The sequence below is a fragment of the Syngnathus acus genome, chromosome 3 (assembly GCF_901709675.1).
Source record: "Syngnathus acus chromosome 3, fSynAcu1.2, whole genome shotgun sequence".
Taxonomy (NCBI): Eukaryota; Metazoa; Chordata; class Actinopteri; order Syngnathiformes; family Syngnathidae; genus Syngnathus; species Syngnathus acus.
Window position 1 is genome coordinate 16,982,261 of NC_051089.1, and position 19,573 is coordinate 17,001,833.

Here is a 19,573-nt window from a genome sequence, read left to right on the forward strand (position 1 = left end):
TCACTTGAAAGGCGGAAATAAAAAATATGTAGGACCACTACTCCGGAAGTTTGTCCTGCAAGCGGAAACGCCTGTGTTTACAATATTCTCAGCTATATTCTATATGCAATATTCTAAAAATAATGGCGTGTAGAACACCAATTAAATGTAGAGTGTAGATTTTCAGTTTGCGCTACAAAATGTCTCTCTTCAAGGGGCACATTGATAAATTGACTCGGGTTTACGAGCGTTATACAGAGTATGTTAGAAGGAACCCAACTGCAACGGCACAGGTGGAGAGCACAGTTCGGACTATTTCTTACCTAATCGCAGGTGAGTGACTTCCCAGAATATTTAAGGCGCTTAAAACGGTCATGAGAAAAACAATTAGTAATAATAATACGGCGGTTCACATGAAGAAACCATCATTAAACACTGATTCTTTTTTGCAGGAAGATTTGCAGATTCCCATGAACTATCTGAACTTGGTAAGAAAAAAAAAAAAGTCTATGCACAGTCGCTTACTGATTTAACAGAAAGATACATCTCTGTGACATTTGGCTATGTTTCGTAATGCTCCATAAATTGATTACTAGTTAGCCAAGTTAGTTACTAGGGAACTAGAATACATTTTATTTATTACACATCCCAATGCTGTAATAAGTGTGTTGTACTTGCCGAAATAAGCAAACAAACAAACAAACAAACAAACTCAGATCAAATCCCAACAAGAAATCTAGAAAGGACTAAAACATATGGTACAACAAACAAATCACCGTTCTAATACAAACACTCGAATTTGATTTCTGTACAGACAGAATGAGTGCTTCCATTTACAGTAGCTATGGTGTGAATGTGAGTGTGATTTTTTTCCTGTCATTATAATAAGTACCATGCGATGGAATGGAGATCAATCCAGGTTGTACTCTGTCTTTTGCCCCAAGCTGGGACAGATGCCAGATGCCTGAACTGGATAACTAGTGTACAAAAAAGTTGGACGGATGGATTAACATGATTCCACTACACATAAATCCCCTCAATATGTATTTAGTATGCCCCGGCTATTGAATCGATTGCAACTGGAGTGTTCTTTTTGTCTTTTGTGGATTTACATTTAACAATTTTCACAGTCTTGGACTGAAAACTGAAAGTCCAAATAAAGTTTTAAACTTTTACTGGGGTCACAGATGGCTTTTTTTTTTTTTTTTTAAAGTGAATAAGTTAGTAAATGAAAAGAGTTTCTGAACCACACCTACATCAATGACCTTCAAATAGAATTACCATCCTGAATGAGACAGAATGAAACTGAAAGCATGTCAAAAGGAAACTGAAAGAATCAAGACTGATGCAACATATGGAAAGGGGATTATATAAACAGTTTCTTTAAAATCACCTTAAACTATGAATCGGGAAAGTGTTAACGGTTGCCCAAAATACACAATTCAGAATCTGCACTTCACCCAACATGTTTCTGGAATGTGGAAGGAGACTCCTGTGCGTTGTGATAAGAATTTTATTTGTTGAGTGACCAAACTTCTTAAATCATCATTGAAATGAATAGAAATTGCATTGGAACACAAATTACGAAAAAGCATAAAGGGTGTTGATTTTTTTTTTTTTTATTGTCTCTTTTAATGTCGAATAGTGGACTTTTCACACAAGAGAATTATTTAAGAATTAGTAAAGTAATATATGTAAAAGTGCTGCACCAAAGCTGCTATATTATTCAGACTGAATCGCACATTCCCATATTGCAAGTGGAATTTTATTTAATTCATGAATAGAATTTCATTTTATATAAGAGGTCATGCTTAGAATTTCTTTTAGGTTTTAATACATGCATACCTGCAGAATAGAATTCTATTATTTTTTGTAATTGAAATCATGTTCAGTATGTGTCCAGAATCAGCAAAATGGGCCGTGTTGTTACTGTGCAACAGAGATACTATAAAAGTATAAATCATCTCGAAGGAAACCCAACAGTTTCCTGTCTTCAACCAATATGACTAAACATGAAAGTGAAACCTAGTCAGAAGGAAACAGAAAGAAAATAGTACATGATGCAATGGATGCTAGGAATGTCAAATTCTCTTTGACTTCATTACAAGTTTTTACGGCAACACATATTTATAAAGAATCTCTTTCAATTAGCAAATTAAAATACAAATATTCTGCTGTGTTGTGTCATAGCATCATCCCACAGTAGGAATAGAATAGAGTGTTAGTCATCTAAAATGTTGTATATGCTTGGAAAGAAACATAAAAATGGGTTCTTCTTTTTAACTGTAGATATACTGAGGAAGATGTCCTTATTTCCCCCAACTCACAATTTGCCACAATAGGGTTAGGATTGAAATGTGCAAAAGTTTATGGGATTCATTGTGTGACTTTGTGTGTTTTTCAGTGTATTCTGCTTCCAATCTCCTGGTGCTTTTCAATGACAGCATTCTGCGCAGAGGCCTGAAATGTGCCTTAACTGTGGTGAGCACTCTTAAAGGGATGGTCCAGTTTTTTCACCTTGTAAACTCAATTGAGATATTCTTTGATCAGGAAAAGGAAAACAGTTGTACAGCGAGTTGTTTGTTTGTTGGTTATGTATTTAATTGAAATCTCTAAGGGTTCATTTGACTCACATTTCTCTTGAAGTCCACCTACTGTACTTCCTCTGCTGCCTATCTGAAAAGAAGGTGCTTTAAGCGGACACACTTGGCTGAATGGTCGGCCTCCAGTGGTTCCAATCTTTTCAAATCCAACGTTTACATTTCGACAGGCCGAATTCTGATGGTTGTTCAAGCGCCATCAAAGATGAATTTTGTTTGGAGAGACTGTCTTTAGATCCCAAAACATCCGCTGGGACGATACCCGGGAGTGTTTGACTCGCGAAAACAGGATCAATTATTCTACTTTTCATAATCCTTACACAAATCAAGTGGATTATGTGCACATGTAGAAAAAAATCTGTTTGTGTCATAGCCATCATCTTCAAATTTGTTTTCTGTTGTCCAGTCCATCTCACAACAGAGAATACTCACCTGGCTTTCTGTGTTGGAGTATGTGGAGGTGTTCCTGGAGATGGGTGCCCAAAAGGTGTGCGGTGAAGTTGGCTGCTGGCTCGTCATCGGACTCATTCAAATTTTTAAGTAAATTACTTTTAATCGAATTTTGAGTCCTGTCAACATGGCAGTTTTTACATTAATGGCTGCGTGATGAGTTGCTGCTCCTCATCGGACTGAATTCTCCTCTCCCATTAATCCCAAAGGGCAGTTTTTCGCCTTGTGCTTCTTTTGCGGTACAAATCGGGCATCCAGACTTCACCGCCGATTATCCCCCTTGACAGAGGTGCAGAGCTAGGTGACAAAGGTAAGTTGATGTCAACTCTGCTCTTTTGTGCTTGACATTTTGACGACATTTATAACCCCCACACCCCCTTGAAAAATATGGTAACATGCATCCGTCACACTTACATACAAGCCAATAGGAGGTGACCCAGCGAGATGTCAAAGACAGTTCCTTTTGTGCACAGATGATGGAAGTGTGGAGCAGCAAGACAACAGCTGCTTTGTGGGCCAGAGGACAGGCCGTGTCATCAGATCACTGGGCAGCGGTGAGCAGTGGTGAAACTTCAAAGACAAAATTGTGTGTCATAAACAGCAAGTAGTTTGCGATATGAAGACTAGTTTAGTTTAGTTAGTGTCAAAATTCTTGTCGACAGAGGAGCATATATCAATTTTTGTGTAGTAGCATCAGAGGTTGTTGCTTGGTGCTCACTATTTTCCCAACCTGTTGACCTTACTGGCAGTAGCAATTAAGAAGTGCGATGAAAAGGGGAAACGCTACAGGGCTGGCAACATGTGTCATGCTTCATTATATGATTGTTTACTTGATTTTTACAATTAGCTTTATAATTGGATTTACAATTTGCTTTATAATTGGATTTGCATGAAATGAAAAGAACATTTGAATGAGAAGAATAAATCAGATTCTTTCTGCCACCGTTAAGACGCGATACTGTATGTAGGGGACAATGGAAAGGCAATTTCCAGTCACCTCAGAGGCTGAATGCGGGGACTCCGTTACCTTGCTCGTCCACGTCACCACTGTCTTCATCAATCCCAAAGAGGCTGATTGTCGTTTCCTTTGCCATCGAAAGCCAACTTGATAAATACATGTTCGACATGCACATGCTCCATTAGTGGATTCCTAAGCGATTATCCGCGTGTGCGGTCAGCAAAAAGTAGGCTTTTCCTCGTTCACCCCCTAACCCCTAATTTATCAAGTGAACATCCTGTGCTTATTTACCTACACGAACGTCTATATTGGGAACTGCTCTTGTCCGTTGAAATCATTCTGAGGCTAATTTTCCACTTTGATACTTTTTTATGATGTGGTAGCTCCCTCCGCACAGCCTCTGCAGTGGGGAGCAGCAGCCAGTGAGAAAAAGAGAAGTCGCAACTTGAAGGAAGAGAAGCTCCACAGCAAACCAACACCCTTGAGGCTACAGGAGACCGTCGCTGAAACTGTGTACATCAGTCGACCTCTTGTGCACTGTATCCTTCCCAGCTTTGTAATTTGGTTTTGATTTGAATTATTTTTTTTTTTCGGGTGGGGGGGGGGGGTATGCTTGGGGGTTCTCTGTTTGGTGTGCAACACAAATATACAGTGCAGTATGAGTTGGTGGCATATGGCGCCTAGGCATTGAGTTTGACAGCCCAAATTTTAATTGACCTTAGTAGATGAGTACGAATGACCATCTGTCCAAATTGAGTGCCTGACGACCAGTCGGTGATGATAGGCTTCAGCTCATTCGTGCTGCTATTGAGAAGAAGCGCTATAGAAAATGATTTCCCACCATTCCGTTTACCTGCTTATTCCCTAACCCGAGCATTAATTGTGTTGACCACTTGGTGGCAACAAACTGCAAGCCCACTTGTTAAAGGAATAAAATATTTGTTTGTCAGAACAGTAAAAATGTGGAATGCAGAAATGATGACGTCAGTGTGCTGGCCTTATATCTTTACATTTGCTGTTAAATCCAGATTAACAGTGAAGATGCGCTAAATTTTGGAGAAAAGATGTCTTATCCTTGTGTAATTTGGGGTCCTTCAAAAAAATAAAAAAAGATAGTGGGGTCCTTCACTGAAGATTTGATACATTTGGACAAAAAGGACACCAAAGCTCATCATTTAGAACACATTTGATTGTCTTATTGAAGCTCTAATTAGATGGTTCCCCTTAACGTGCACTTTTTGACTGCAGTGCTCAGCCTTGGACTGTGTGGAAAGCAGTCCTGGAAGCCATGGCTTGTCTCTGCAGGTCTGGAGCTTTCCAGGTTTGTAAAATGACTCTGATGTACTATGGTGTTATTTTTAGAGCTGGTGTCAGGTATGATGATCTGAGGTTGATTTGGGAACAGAGAGGCGTGTATAGAGTAAACAGATTTTACATACAGCATGTTTTGTTTTTTCTCGCTCTTTTAACATCTTTAGAACAGTACACAGAAAATGTATTGCCTCTTTTTTTTGTCAATTTTCCTGTCTAGCTTTGCAGTTCTCCGTGGGAGAATTTTTGATAACAGATGGGAGAGGGAAGAGATGAGGAGAAGAACCTTTCTTTTACTCTACTACCTTGTCCGTTCCCCATTTTATGACCGATATTCAGAGTGAGTATGTTCGAAGGCCACCAAGCACATGTTCTTTTCTTCCGAATCGTATCAGATATTGGTAATTTAAATTGCCACACAAACGTAAATGCAACAATCTGAGACCATTCTGTCTTGAGAGAGACCTGTGATGTAATAATTGTGTACCATCATGTAATATTTAAAAATATTGTACTTTTGTTTTCATTTATAAAAAACGCATATTGTACAACCAAATCACATTTAAGTGTTCGTTCTGATTAAGCTGATGTGTGACAACAGATTCATTTGGATTTCATTGGGAAACTTAACTAGTGTCGGAGAAATTTGCCAAAATTCCTGCCAATATTGATTTGAACTACTTTGATGGTATGAGTTTATGCTTGGAAAAAGTGCAATTTGTTACTAATATCACTTTGCAACTATTGGGCTTTTTCCATCTATCAGCTCCTGAATGTATACTTAAGTCAGATACACTAATTGGTTATGACTGTCCTCAGTGATAAAGTCCCAGTTGAATTATATGTTTGGAGTAAAATCATTTTACATTTTTGCAGAGAAAAGATTCTTTTCTTGCTGGGACTTCTGGCCAAGCATGTTCCAGGAATAGGCCTCATAGCACGTAAGTACTCCTGACTAAGGTGTTAAACTTTTAAATCATTTCCTATTTTGGTTGTACGGTCATTATTTGCAGAGGTGGGCATCATACTCCATCCCTGAGTTTCCCTCCCTATTTCAGCTTTGCCCAGTCGGCTGGAAACTCACCTCTGGTTATTTGAAAGAAAAAAAAAAACTAATTCTAAACGAATGGTCACCAGGTCTAGTAACTTAGTTAACAATGTTAAGATTGTTTTTTAAGTCAATGTTCTGGTTGTTTTAATTTTTGTCATATTGTCCCACAAATTGTTTTTTCAGGGCCACTCATGGATTATTTGCCCAGCTGGCAGAAGATCTACTTCTACAATTGGGGCTGAAACAGAAAAACTGATTGTAGTTGGAAGGAGCCATAAATCTGGGCTGTACAGTAGTAGTTGCCACAGCCCCGTAGGGAGAAGTCCATCTAAAATAAACATTTTGTAACATGTCAGTTTCTCGTCTAGCTACTTGTCATGTGATATTTGCAGTCAAGCATAGAAGGCACTTGAGTGAGAAACACTTGAAAAACCAAAAGAAATCTCCCTTTGTTAAAATTTTACAATCACAAACTGATTTGATGCAGGGGAGATGTGTTGTATGGCGGCGGTTGATGTAACCAGAAGGTGCATATCAGTTTCAAAAGTGGATTTGGAGCTGGTATACTGTCAAAAACTGCCTATTTCCTAATTCTTTAGTTCATACCTTGTGAAGCAATCTAATGACCTCATTGTACCAGTCTGTTCACTAGCTCTGAAAGTACACCCATTTGAAACATTTCTCGCGATCAGTTACTAAGACGTTTTGTGAATAAAGTTTTATGATCCAAGATTCTTTGCAGCTCAACAAATAACAAAAAAAAAGAGGATATCAGACTTTTAATGATCAGACAGAAATGTACAAGTCCAAGCTCATAGATTCTGGAGATAGGCGGCATTCAGTGCTTTGTGAAAATGACAAACACTTTGCCTGAACACTGAACATTGTTGAATTCAATGTGATGCTAAAAATATACCGTTGCACCTTTTATTTAGTATCACAATGACAAAATAAGACAAAACATAGATGTATTTGATAATATTAATCAGAAACCAAAGAAAATATAGAATTAACTGACAAATATTGAAAATCTAAGACTCAAAAATGTTCAACTGTAGATACAACTCTTGCTTCAGATACACTACAACCACACATGGTTTTCTTTATGGAAATATTAACTCAAATGTTGAGAGAGCAAATTACTGACTCACTCCAACAACAGTCTCTCAACAGGTAGGGAGTGAGAAGGAAGATTTTCTTTCTTCATGCAATGCTTTCAGCTTCACTTCTCTCTCTCTCGTTTCCTCTAGGGATGGGTACCGCACATTGTACTTTTTTTTTTTTTGGGAGGGTATGGATTATTTTGCGTCAGTACTATCGAGCACCGATTCATATGAAATCCAACGGTAGCAATTTAGTTATAATTGTAGGGGAGTAGAAGAGTTGGCGATTTTTCCATGGCACAACTGAACGCAGAAGTGTACCAACACCAGCGTAATGACGTCACCCACTCACACAGGATTTCCACGGACTAATATATTAATGGACTAACGTGACGTTTACTTGCCATCGAGAGAGGTTTAGCCACCAGTTGCCATCTTACACTGCCAATCGCTATTTTAGGTTATTTTCTGTCTGTATGGTTAATTGGTTGTATCTATGGGAGAAGTGCTACATGTACATTTCACCTGTAAAAATGTAATTGTACAATTTTTCTTAAGGTATATCGTTCTACTCAAAGGTTTCTCGGCATGCTGTCAGAATCTTCAACACTGAAATGAAGGTAAAGCCCATCAGGACAAAATTTGCAGAGAAATGTAATCATACAGTCAGTCACAATTCATGATTCTGAGGTATCCAATGGCCGATGCAAACATTTGAGATTCTTTTTTTCCCCATAAAAAGATCCTAGCATAAAACTGACATTGTCAGTAACAGTGGGGCTGGGAATGTAAGATGGCTGTCCTCTGGGGCCTATTGATAGTCCATTCATATACAAGTCTAGGAGGATTTCACACACGCTAAAAATACCTTTCTGGGTTTGGAAGCGAGCGGGACCCCTACTCCTCTTTGATCTCCCATCCTTTTCCAACTGTCATTTTTTTGGCTCTATTTCAGTTAAACAACTGCACAAGAAACAAAGATAACACTAATACAATTATTTGTTTCAGTCCTTGTTTAAATTGCTTCCTTGTATTGTTTATTGTAAAGAACTTTGCTTCACACTATATTTTGTGATATCAATTTGTGCATTTTATGATCTCACTTGTTTTTATTATTTACACTAAATGTTATCTCTTTACTGTTACTTCATCTTCTTTGGCTCATCTGTTTTAAATTCCTATTTTATGTGTCAAATTTTATATTGATTTTTTAAAAATCTGACGTCATTCACCAGGTACCAAGAACCTGAACAAAACCTGTTCAAATATGAACGGTACCCATCCCTAGTTTCATCCCTGGCCAAATGCACCTGTCAAACGGGGCCAGTTGTCTGCCTTGTAGTTCTTGCTGCCCCCAGCTGCCAGTCTCTTCAGGCTGCTTAGTAGGAACCATAGCGATCCTGATCTCACACAAAAATTGCACAGACATGAGTGAACATTCATTCAAGTGGGGAGTTCCTGAAGAAGTCTCACCTGAATGGTATTCATGACCCCGTTGGCAAGGACGGCCATCTTGCCTGCTACAGTCTTCACTCCTTGCTTGAACTGGGTGATGTCTGGACCGGCAGGAAGGACGCTGTCAAAGCCCGATGAGCGCCCTGAGGCAGGATTGTGACAACGTGAATGAAACGGAATGTCTGTCTGTGCCTTGACTGAGAAGCAACAACAGAAACTTTGAAGAGGTGACGCATGGTACCTTTATAGTCACTGTCATCTCCAAACAGGTCTGCTGAACTGATGGCCGTGCTTCCAGACATGCCCTCCAGTCGGCTCTTTGCTTCATACTGACATGAAGGGACGAGAGTTAACACTTCACAACTCGAGAGGTCACCCGAGCAGTCTGTAATTGTTAAGCAAAGTTCACCTCAGCACTGCTTTCACGACCAAAGAACATGTCTGAAGAGATTGCCTTTGCATTTGCAAACTTCTGCCTGGCCTCACTCGACTCCGACACTGGGGTGGACACCTCGGCTTTTCTTCGACTGGGAAGTCTTGAATGGATACGAGAGCATAATTAACTTGTTCATACTAGGATGAGAAGCACAATACACAAGAAATGCTAAATACCTCTCTCCAATTGGCTGAATACTTGAGATGGTGACTTCCTCTTTAGGTTCTTCTTTCTCCAGAGCCCACGAGGTACTAAAAGAAGCGGTCCCTCCGTCGGTATCCCAGCGTGATCCAAAACTGTCACCCACCAAGAACGGGTTATCCTTATATCTGGAATGGTGAAGAAAACAAAGCCTCTTGTTTAAGTTTTACTTTCTAGAAATCAAAAGGAGAAAAGCAAAGAAGTCACATGTACTTAGGGGGTCCAGAGGTGAAACCGGGTTCCTCAAACATATCAAGTTTGGAACGAGTCGAAGTCTTTGCTCCCACTGGGGTTTCCTGCTCAATCACCTGCATCTCAGACATCACTGAATGTGACACAGCACTGGGGGGGGGGGGGGGGAGAGAAACATTACACAAGCTCTAATCCCACTAGTTTACACACGCGCGCGCGCGCAAACATGCTTACACTAATTTGTTTGATTCTCAATCAGAGATTGGACACCAAAGTCAGACGTACAAATCAAATTCAACTACAAATTATGCTGTCAATACCACATGCGCACAGTGTGAAATCTGAAAAAACCCAATTTAAGACCCGATCAAAACAAACTGTACATTTTAAGTAGTATATAAAGTGTATAACCTAAACTTTGTACATTGTAGCTTCTACAAGTATTTATCAGTAATAGTCAAAATGGAGGGAAATGTGAATATTTACTTGAATCAATTGACCATGTCCGCTCTTAATTTTTCTTCCAGTGCTCCTAAAAATTTGTATTAGGAACTATACAGTGCTTCTAGTACAAATGTTTGTCCAGAGCCCTGTAAAATAACCCGTCAAACAGCATTGCTTATCTCGTCCATCTGTCTGTTGTCAAAAAGTGACAGATGGACGAGATATCATATTTTCATTGGCTAAATATTGCGTCAAGCTCTGCAAGGTCACAAAGGCAAGTATGAAACAAAGAATGTGTACGTGATGATGTCACCTCCTGTTCCCAAAGCCCATGCCCAGTCTCTCGGCTTGCTCCCGCTTCTTGCCCTCCAGGTTGTTCAGCTTCTTTTCCTCAAGCTTTCTGTCGATCTCCAGCTCTTTGTAGGCCAAACGCATGGAAGCCACACTGAAAATGCCAAAATAAGGGTCAGATTGAAAGGAAAGGATAGGCTACAAATGCTTGAGTTTCAGTTCAAGAGCTCAATCATTCTCATACGAGGTTCATGAAGAGACTCACATGGACTCCTCTGCTTGTTTTTTTGCCTCGGCTGCCTGCTCCTCCCGTATCTTCTCGGCCACTTGAGCTTGTTTCTCCACCTCTGAAAAACTCTTGCTGCTCACCTTCTGGGCACCGAGGCCCTTCTTTGCCCCCAGCTGCATTGTGAGAATGAAGTGAACACCGTTTGCGTGTTAGTTAAATGCATCCATGACCATCCAAATGAGTTATTTAACAGAAACGATAGCAACGCTCATACTGTTGAAATATCTAAATTGCTTACCCCTTTTTTGGCAGTCATTGGCTTCTTCCCAATTATGGTTGGCTTTACCCCTGTAAAGTTAAGTACAACCTCTAATTAACTAATGCACATTATCTGAAGCATGAAAGAAATGGTGTTAGGAACACTAGACCACAAACCACAGCGTTGTTAACATATTGCCAACATCCCCAATAAGTCATTTGCTAGAGCACAGGTGTCAAACTCAAGGCCCGGGGTCCAGATACGGCCCGCCACATCATTTTATGTGGCCCGCAAAGACAAATTGTGCATCAAATTCGTGTCATTACTAGAATTACAAATTGTCTTCACTTTTAATATCTTTTTTGTTTTTAATATTTGACCAGTTTTTACTCGTCTGATTTGAAAACGAGTTATTTGTCAGTTTGTTTTGTAGCTTTTACTGTATATAATATGAGGTGCTCATACATTTATTTGGGTTGAGTCATAATGGCCCTCCGAAAGAAGCAATGACTACAATGTGGCCCGCCAAAAAAATGAGTTTGACACCCCTGCGCTAGAGCATAACATGAGCAAAAATGAGCCAAGTAACTCACAGCCATGCTTGGCCCCTGAAGTAAATTTAGCATGAGAAAGTGTATTTTAAGAGAACTGTCAAAGACGGAAGAGAATCTATTCATTTTCTGCATGCCAAACTGAGTTATGAGCAGTCTTGTAAGTCTGTGGTTCCATTTGTGCTATTGCGTATTAAACGCTGGCAGCAAAATAGTCGTCATACCAAGAAGCTAGCGCGTTGAAATGATTGACATGGGCCCACAGCTTCTTTCTTCCTGGCTGACAATGTTGCTTGTCAAAGTAACTGATGCGCTTTATGTGAACATTTGCCGCATATTTACAAACAGCAAAGTGAGTCACTATCTGGTAAGATGACAAGTGAAGCACCCAAGAGAAGTTAGACAAAAACAAGAGCCACAATTGAATCACCTCTGGATTTCCATTGCTCTCGTGACAATAGCATGGAATCTAGTGAATGGGATAGGACAAACCCACAATCAGCTTGGAAAATGCCATGAGAATGAGCTACAGTCAATTTTTACGCAAGTAAAATGCGTAGCATAACATGACACCTCCATTTAAAGGCTTTAGCTGTATAATTATTAGGTGATGAGTTATTACTTGACTGATTGAAATGTAAAGACAGCAGTAAAGCCATCAATGCTGTGTTATTACATGGACTGACTGAGAACTGAATTTAGGTTGTTTGTGTGGCTTTAGAAGCTCTGGGAAAAAAGGGCGTGTGCGTGGCTGTGTCTGAACAGAAAAATCAAACACACGTCATGGTTAAGGAACCTAAGAGAATGTTGTAGCCATAATCTAGAATATGTCATGTGGTGTTTGGTTACTGCGGGAATTTGCAGGATGCTTGGGTTGCGATAACAGTGTAGCTACTTTTTAAAAAACACTTTTACCATGTATAATTTTGTTTAATTTATTTCAACCCCTTTTTTTTTGTCTTTTAAATGTCTGACTCATGTCAAGTAGTTACCTGAAATGGGAGGTCTGATATGTCATATGTTTTTATGAATAAAAAAAATAAATAAATAAAATTGGCAGAACGGTTTTGGTTTGAAATATACCAGATCTACCTCATATGCCGATCCGACTTCCTGTCTGACTCGTGTCATTTCTTCATGAAAATACGCATGCGGCATCCAGAGAAACTAGAAACCTTACGCATACCGTCCGCATATGCTGCAACACACCGCATCAGGTGTCATTTGACACGCAGACTCCCAGTATTTTAGTCCATACGGAGGCCACATTGTATCCGTTCCACGTTAATGTGCTCACCCAGAGTAACTTTCGGTGATGTGCTCAAACCATCGATGCTCGGTCCTTCCTCTGGCTCTGGATAAAGAAAGGTTTTAAAAATAAACAGCCATCAAATCACTGGATGTTTCACAGTATTATCAATGACTTGCTGCAGATTATTGCAAATAGGAGTTATTCTAACGATTTTTGAATGAAAAAAAAAGCATTGAATTTATTTTTGATATTCTTTTTTTTTTTTTTTTACATGTACCAATATAATATTGACTGCTGCGCTGAACTGGCTACGTTACGTATAAAACCTGCCAAATGATTCTGCCAGTGCGAGTTCTACTCACGGTTGTCATCTTGGCTTTTGGCCATGGTCTCCCTCAGCTGCACAACAGTGGCTCCATTCTGCTCTGATTCTGAGGCTGGCTTCATGCTCCAGTCATTACGAGACTGAAAACGTTCAAACAATTAAAAATAAAACAAAAACATTTTTAAAGCACTCAGTGTAAATATGTCTAACTTTGCCATCTGTGACATCATGTTTGACAATCATGACAACTAAGTTTTACTGGGATTGTGCATTTGTGCAAACGATCAACTTATATTTGAGAATACAAATTTTCATTTTGTTCAGACGCTGGTGTCTTTGTCTAAATTCAACAGATTGTAAATGTTTGCTATTTGTAAGATCTTATCACAATGTGCTCGCTTAGATCAGTGGTGTCTAAATTACGTCCCATTTGCCCATCACTGGGAGATGTGACTGATGGAGACTTTCCACTATTAAAGTGAGATGTGAATTCACTTGGACAGAATGTTGATGGATAAACCCCAGTTTTATGGCTAAGACCAACTGTTAGTCATTAGCGTACTGGCGCTACTTCACTGTAATGTAGCTGCGCAAAAGGGAACGTCTGGAGCTCTTTCCATTGGTGTGCGTTATACACAGGATTTTATCATACTTGATTTCACTGAGGTCTTTTCCCACTTACTCTTGGGACTGGCCATTTATTTATGGCATTTCTGTCACGCTGCGCAGTGCAATAATCAAAATAAATTACTGAGATTGGATAGTAGGGTCCAAATTTCTGCCTTTAGGCAAATTCATACAGTAAATTGAATATACGGTCTAGACCGCGCACTTAAAGAACACTTAAAGCTATTGCTATAGGCTACAAAGTTAAAACCACACTAATTATTGGTAATATTATAACGTATACATTATAGCAGTATCATTAGTAATAAATTCTAGAATTTCCATTCCAGTGAGGTACGTGGGTCAGGAATAAAATGAGCAACAATCAACAACCTCTGGTGCTTCTTTGAGAACCAAATGAAAATTGTTCTGTGCACCATGTCACGAAAAAAAGAATGGCTGTAAATGACATGTATTCCATGTCATAAAGCTTTTAAACTACATATACTTGTCGCAAAATGATGCAACATCAGAGGTTCTAGGGAGGGAACAAGTTCTCTTTGAGGCTTTGGAAAGAAGGACAATGAGAGCGCATAAGCACCGAATATCAAGACAAAGTCCAGGACATATCAAGGTTTCGAAAAGAATGATCTTGGTCTTTGGGCAATAGGCAAGGTCTGGGTTGATTAGAAAGTTCATTCTGACAACAATGCAAAACTCCTGTGGTCAGTATCATGTCTGTGTTTCCTGACTCGAAACCTTCAGGTAGGAAAGTTACCAATTGATCAACAGAGCTAAGCCATCCATAAGGCATGAATTACATCTTATAGTGCTTTGATTTTGGAGGTATAAACGCTCTTGTTTAAAGCAATGTTGGCACTTTTTCATGATTTTTAATTTTCTTTTAGGGGGGATGCATTTCAAACCATAGTGAATTTTCATGCACATTTAATGACTTCAAAAACGGTGCGCTGCCATATTTAATCGAACCAGTGATAGGATATATTGGATGATAGGTGTTGGAATTAGAGATGCACCGATCCGATATCTGGATCGGATATCGGCCCCGATATCAACAAAATTGATGGATCGGGTATCGGAAAATGCAGCCGATCTGTGAGCCGATCCTTTCCTTATTGGGACGCGGGTCATACGTCAGCAGCACGTGTGCCGCGGGACGCGGCTACGTCATACGTCAGCAGCACGTGTGCCGCATGCCACGAGAGTTTTCTAAACAAACGCAAACATGGAGCGAACGAAAGAGTCAGCTGTGTGGAGGTACTTTAAACTGAACACGCCAACTAGCTCGACGGCAGTTTGTAATGTCCGCAAAGCTAATGTTGCCAGGGGTGGTGGTAGTACTGCCAGTTATAGTACTAGTACTAAGCGGAGCTTGTTTTCAGGGAGCACTTCTCGTTGCTGCTTAAATGAGCATTTAGAGCATCAACAGGTCATGAGTGATGTGGAACGGCACCTAATGTTTACATGTTTACTATTTATTTTAATATTTGGTTACTGTGTGCTTGATCACCCTTTCTATATTTGCCCAGTGCAGTTTCAGCTGCAACATTTGTATTTTTTTTTTTTTAAAGAAGTTTGTATCCTAATTTACTTGAATTTAAATGCTGATACACTTTATTGCTGCTGTTGCACAATTTTTGTTACAAATAAATAGTTCATTGCATGAATCTGCTTTATCTTGTTACATTTTGTCTTAGGAATGAACTGTGTAGTCATGCCTGATGCCATTGCCTTTAGTCTTTTCTGTTCCACATGTAGAGGTATGTAGCTTGTTAAGTCAACCATAATATCGGATCGGTATCGGGTATCGACCGATACGCAAAGCCACGGCATCGGTATCGGTATCGAAACTGAAAAAGTCGGATCGGTGCATCTCTAGTTGGAATGCTTATAAATGCTTCTAGCGTTAATCCTGAAAATATTAAGCCACATAATTGCTATGTTAAATGAATCAATAAATACAGCGCATGCAGTGGAACTGTGATTGTAGCCTTCCCATGCCTACCTTCAGATTCATTTGGGGCTTTAGTCTTTTGATACGTGCATCCATGATTGTCAACAAACACCAGTATAAATTTGACAGCAGTGATATCTCTGTTTAAAAAAATTTGCTGACCAGCAAGACAAAATAGTCATAACGTCACTTACTGACCAAATATGGATGCTGCCATTCGATGGAAAATTTTGTTGTAAAGGGCAATAAAATAAATGTATTTTTCATCTTTTATGCACTTCTTCCATCCATTATCTGAACTGCTTATCTAAACTAATTATTACCAATCAAGCCATACATGTTAATTTTGACAGTGTCCCTTTAATTTGAAACATTACTATGAGGATGTGCGGCAGCCATAATCGAAAAATCCACATTTCAAATGAGTGATTTCTAACGTCAGTTGAGTGATTGTGAAAAGTGAATGGTACTTTCACCAATTACTGTTGCGCAAATCTGCCAGACCTGGTGTGGGAATTTTGTGAGATTTCAATTTTCTTAACCCACCTCTGTGTGTTCTGCAAAGAAGTCTTGTTCTTTTTTCTCAGGAGCTGCTGCAGTGATTCCCCCAGACGAGTCAATCCATAGCTGCAATTCAAATAGCAAGGATGGGCACAAACACATGGTCATTGGATAGCACATTGATAGCATACATTGACAGCGTTATTCATTTGGATAGAGTTATTATCATACACCCTGTGGACTCTGAACAAGGCCAAAAATGTGGCTTACATGCTGATAATTACTTCACTCTGTTATCTCTCCAACTTCTTATACTAGACAGACTGATGTACCTCTAGTCAGATTCGTAATGATGCCTGTCAGCATACATAATAGAACAAACTACTATGTAGTGGCAACTTCTAAATAGTCTAAAAGGCCATCCTTCCCAACTGGTTCGTCTTGACTTCTACTCACTTCTGTTCCATACTTGGAGAGTGCAGCGTTTGCTTGCTGTCGAATCTTCTCCCTGTACATTTGTGATGCTCGGCTGTTATACTTGGCATTGGTGTCATTTGTGGTGCAGCCATGCTGGCGGAAAAATGCAGTCTTCAAACGGAAAGAGAGATTGAGTTGTTTTAAGCATGTCAAGACCAGTCAACGTTGCACTTGGAAAAGTATTCATTTTTTAAATTCCACTTTTCGTACACCAAACTTGCATAGTATTTGTCAAGCCAGTGTGAACTTACTGCATTGGCATTGCCTCCAACCTGCATACATCTAAGCTGAAACCAGTTCCAATTGGAATCTAATTCGGTGGATCTGCCATAAGCAAAAGGAGTAGAGGTTTCTCAGTGAGAGGAACAAATCCAAACTATTTACAGTAAAGAGTAAACGACAGCAACAAGATTCCTACAGACTTAAAATTCCATATTTTTCCATTAAAAACATTCTTATGAGTGATATTTGCCCAGGACTGTTCCCTCTGTAGGAAGTCAAACTGCACTTGTCATGAACTTGCACAGTTGACAATGATGAACCACCTGATGAAGCTGAGGTGCACTCCGAGGGAACGGTGAATTCCAGAGCAGTCAATGCACAAGAAGACGCCATATGAAATGCTCGCCCAACTAGGGTTTTTTGCAGAGCAATCAAAACACACCTGTAGAAGAACAGTCCATAAGCATTTTAGTTTAAACATATGCAGCTCTCCAGTAGGTACAAATATTTCTTACATTTTCTTCATTTCTCACATCAACTTGTGGTTGGTTGACCGTTGACAATTAGCCATAGCATTGTATACACACTGGATAATGTTGTTCATCGTGATCACACAATCTATGAGACCCCATAGAAAAACTGTAATCGTGTTATGTCCTAAACATTGAGATGGTCAATATAAACGTTTTTATTACTATGGGACGAAGTGGTGCATAAGTGTAGTGTATCACTATCATTACTTGTCATTTTGAATCAGAAGGTAACGAGGCAGGAGCGAGAACAGTAGTGTCCATCTTAACGTAATCAAAAGACTCAATCGTCCATCTTAACGTTATCGAAAGACTCAATCTAATTTACACTTTAGAGTGAATGAGTACAGTAAGTGGAAAGAATATACTTCAAGTCATAGTACAGCAGACTTACAATCAATACTACGGTGGGACGTGATATGAAGTCAACCACGCTACAGTACACCTGTGAAATGACTTTCATACTGCACCACTTCACTGTAAACTGTGCTTGCGATTTATAATACTGCGATGTACTACTGCGAGTGTGGATCGGTTTTTAATACATGGAAACATTTTCGATGTTGCGTGTACGCCATATGCGATTCGCTTCCAACGGCCAACATAAAACGTATACGTGGCCCTTATGTTTGCTGCTTCACCGGCAGGCTAGCAGCTGTTAGCCACAGCTAGCTTCGACCGAGCAGCTGGGCCTCTCTTCATAAGACACGGAACGAATCAATGACTATCAATCAAAGACGCATCGACCACGAGGTACACGTACACTAAATGTGGCGCACTGAATTACCTTGTTGGTAGGAATAGACCTCAGTCGTTTGAAAATCGTAAGAATTTCATTCTTGTTTGGTTCGGTAGCCATCTTGCCACTCGACAGTTTCCACACGATGACGTAACTACGGGAAATCATGTGCCTCAAACGGGACGAAGCGATAGTTACCGTAAAACTGCCTCAAGAGCAATGACGTGTAGCCCTAAGGCTATTTTCGGCCAATTTTCCAACGATGGAGCACTACCATGGCTTTGGGGCGGCATTAAACACTTTGGACATGAGCAAACTTGGATATCAGTAATACCTGTCAAGTCATTATTTGGTTTACAATCATTAGATGTGTTATGTGTTTCACAATTAGCATAGAGCCCTTATTAAAATTGCACACTCATTTAGCTAAATCTGTGAGGAAATTAAGGCTGTAAACAATTCAGTGATATGGTCAAATGACTTCAGATATAAAGGTTCATTCCAAACATATTCAACAGGATTCTCACTTCATTTATTATTTAAAAATAGATGCGTATATCAATATGATCACAGATTGTTTGGGATTTTGTATAATAGTGAAGATCTCTGCCGTGAGGTTGTTTGATGCTTAAAGTCGTCATCCTGCCACAATCGGAGTGCTGGAGGCATATTGCAGAGCACCTTTGTTATGCATATTACTTACAAACTTATCATGTAATTGCCAACAGAAAATCAGTTGCTCCTAAAGGGAAATGTGCTTTCGGCAGTTTGCTAACATATTTGATTGAGGCTGCGTTAGACTTATATATAATCACATCAATATAATTTTCAGTAGTAGTGAAGCTCGTGTAGTCGCATGATGGGCGGTAAGGAATGTGCAGGCACCTGCATGAACTTATTTGCTACAAAGTATTGTGGAACAGGATGTCCAGACAGGGAGGACATCTCGAGAGGAACGCGAATAACAACTCGGCTTGGTGGTCCAGACCCAACCGCCCACAACTGAGACCAGACACCTGCGCTGAGCAGCGGAAAAACACCCAAACGAGGAGGAGATGACCATCGACCAATCACCACACAATATTTTGCACACTTGAATATTCATATTGTGTTTCCTTAAAACTGGGCAACCCGGAAGAATATGTTGTCTCTTGATGGTCACAAGAACACACGAGCTTTAGTGTGTGAGGGACCCGGGGGACCCAGGCGCCTATATTAGCTTGCTTTGTCAGGATTAAACAATTGGTGAATTTGGCCTAATTGATCTACTGGTCTTCTCTTTGACAGAACGAACTCGCAAAATTGTTAGGTGTACCAGTGTGTGGATTAGGACATAACGACTCATGTGTTAAGTGTTGATCGTAATTTGGAGTCAGATCAATAACTAAAATCCGTAGCCTAACACTCCTCATTTGTATAAATGTCTGAAACATTCA

General features: G+C 39.7%; 2 protein-coding genes and 1 long non-coding RNA gene across 5 annotated transcripts; 1 reads left to right on the top strand and 2 right to left on the bottom strand.

The window, feature by feature from the left end:
* The first annotated feature begins 29 nt into the window (after positions 1-29).
* pex16 (peroxisomal biogenesis factor 16) lies at positions 30-8,427 on the top strand. The gene is made up of 11 exons (XM_037248348.1): positions 30-312; positions 432-467; positions 2,384-2,460; positions 2,986-3,119; positions 3,239-3,339; positions 3,503-3,583; positions 4,371-4,526; positions 5,236-5,308; positions 5,519-5,638; positions 6,175-6,239; positions 6,533-8,427. Exons 1-11 carry the CDS (start codon positions 180-182, stop codon positions 6,589-6,591), a joined length of 1,035 nt encoding a protein of 344 aa, XP_037104243.1. The 5' UTR covers positions 30-179; the 3' UTR covers positions 6,592-8,427.
* Positions 1,588-4,104, bottom strand: LOC119121013. Its single transcript, XR_005097607.1, has 2 exons — positions 4,027-4,104; positions 1,588-3,599 (listed from the first exon to the last, which is right to left on the bottom strand). It is a non-coding gene; the product is annotated as an uncharacterized LOC119121013 (long non-coding RNA).
* Positions 8,428-8,793: 366 nt separating the features above from the next.
* arfgap2 (ADP-ribosylation factor GTPase activating protein 2) lies at positions 8,794-18,334 on the bottom strand. Of its 3 annotated transcripts, XM_037248345.1 has the most exons (17): positions 18,186-18,334; positions 17,192-17,310; positions 16,898-16,970; positions 16,626-16,757; positions 16,215-16,295; positions 13,125-13,227; positions 12,808-12,864; positions 11,941-11,979; positions 10,999-11,048; positions 10,737-10,873; positions 10,494-10,625; positions 9,758-9,886; positions 9,520-9,672; positions 9,317-9,443; positions 9,149-9,236; positions 8,926-9,050; positions 8,794-8,852 (listed from the first exon to the last, which is right to left on the bottom strand). In XM_037248345.1, the coding sequence occupies exons 1-17, from the start codon at positions 18,303-18,305 to the stop codon at positions 8,832-8,834; spliced, it is 1,686 nt and encodes a 561-aa protein (XP_037104240.1). In that variant the 5' UTR covers positions 18,306-18,334; the 3' UTR covers positions 8,794-8,831. The 3 variants fall into 3 exon arrangements, with proteins under 3 accessions (XP_037104240.1, XP_037104241.1, XP_037104242.1); XM_037248346.1 differs by lacking the exon at positions 11,941-11,979; XM_037248347.1 differs by lacking the exons at positions 16,626-16,757; positions 16,898-16,970; positions 17,192-17,310 and having other exon boundaries at positions 18,186-18,301.
* Between the last annotated feature and the right edge of the window lie 1,239 nt (positions 18,335-19,573).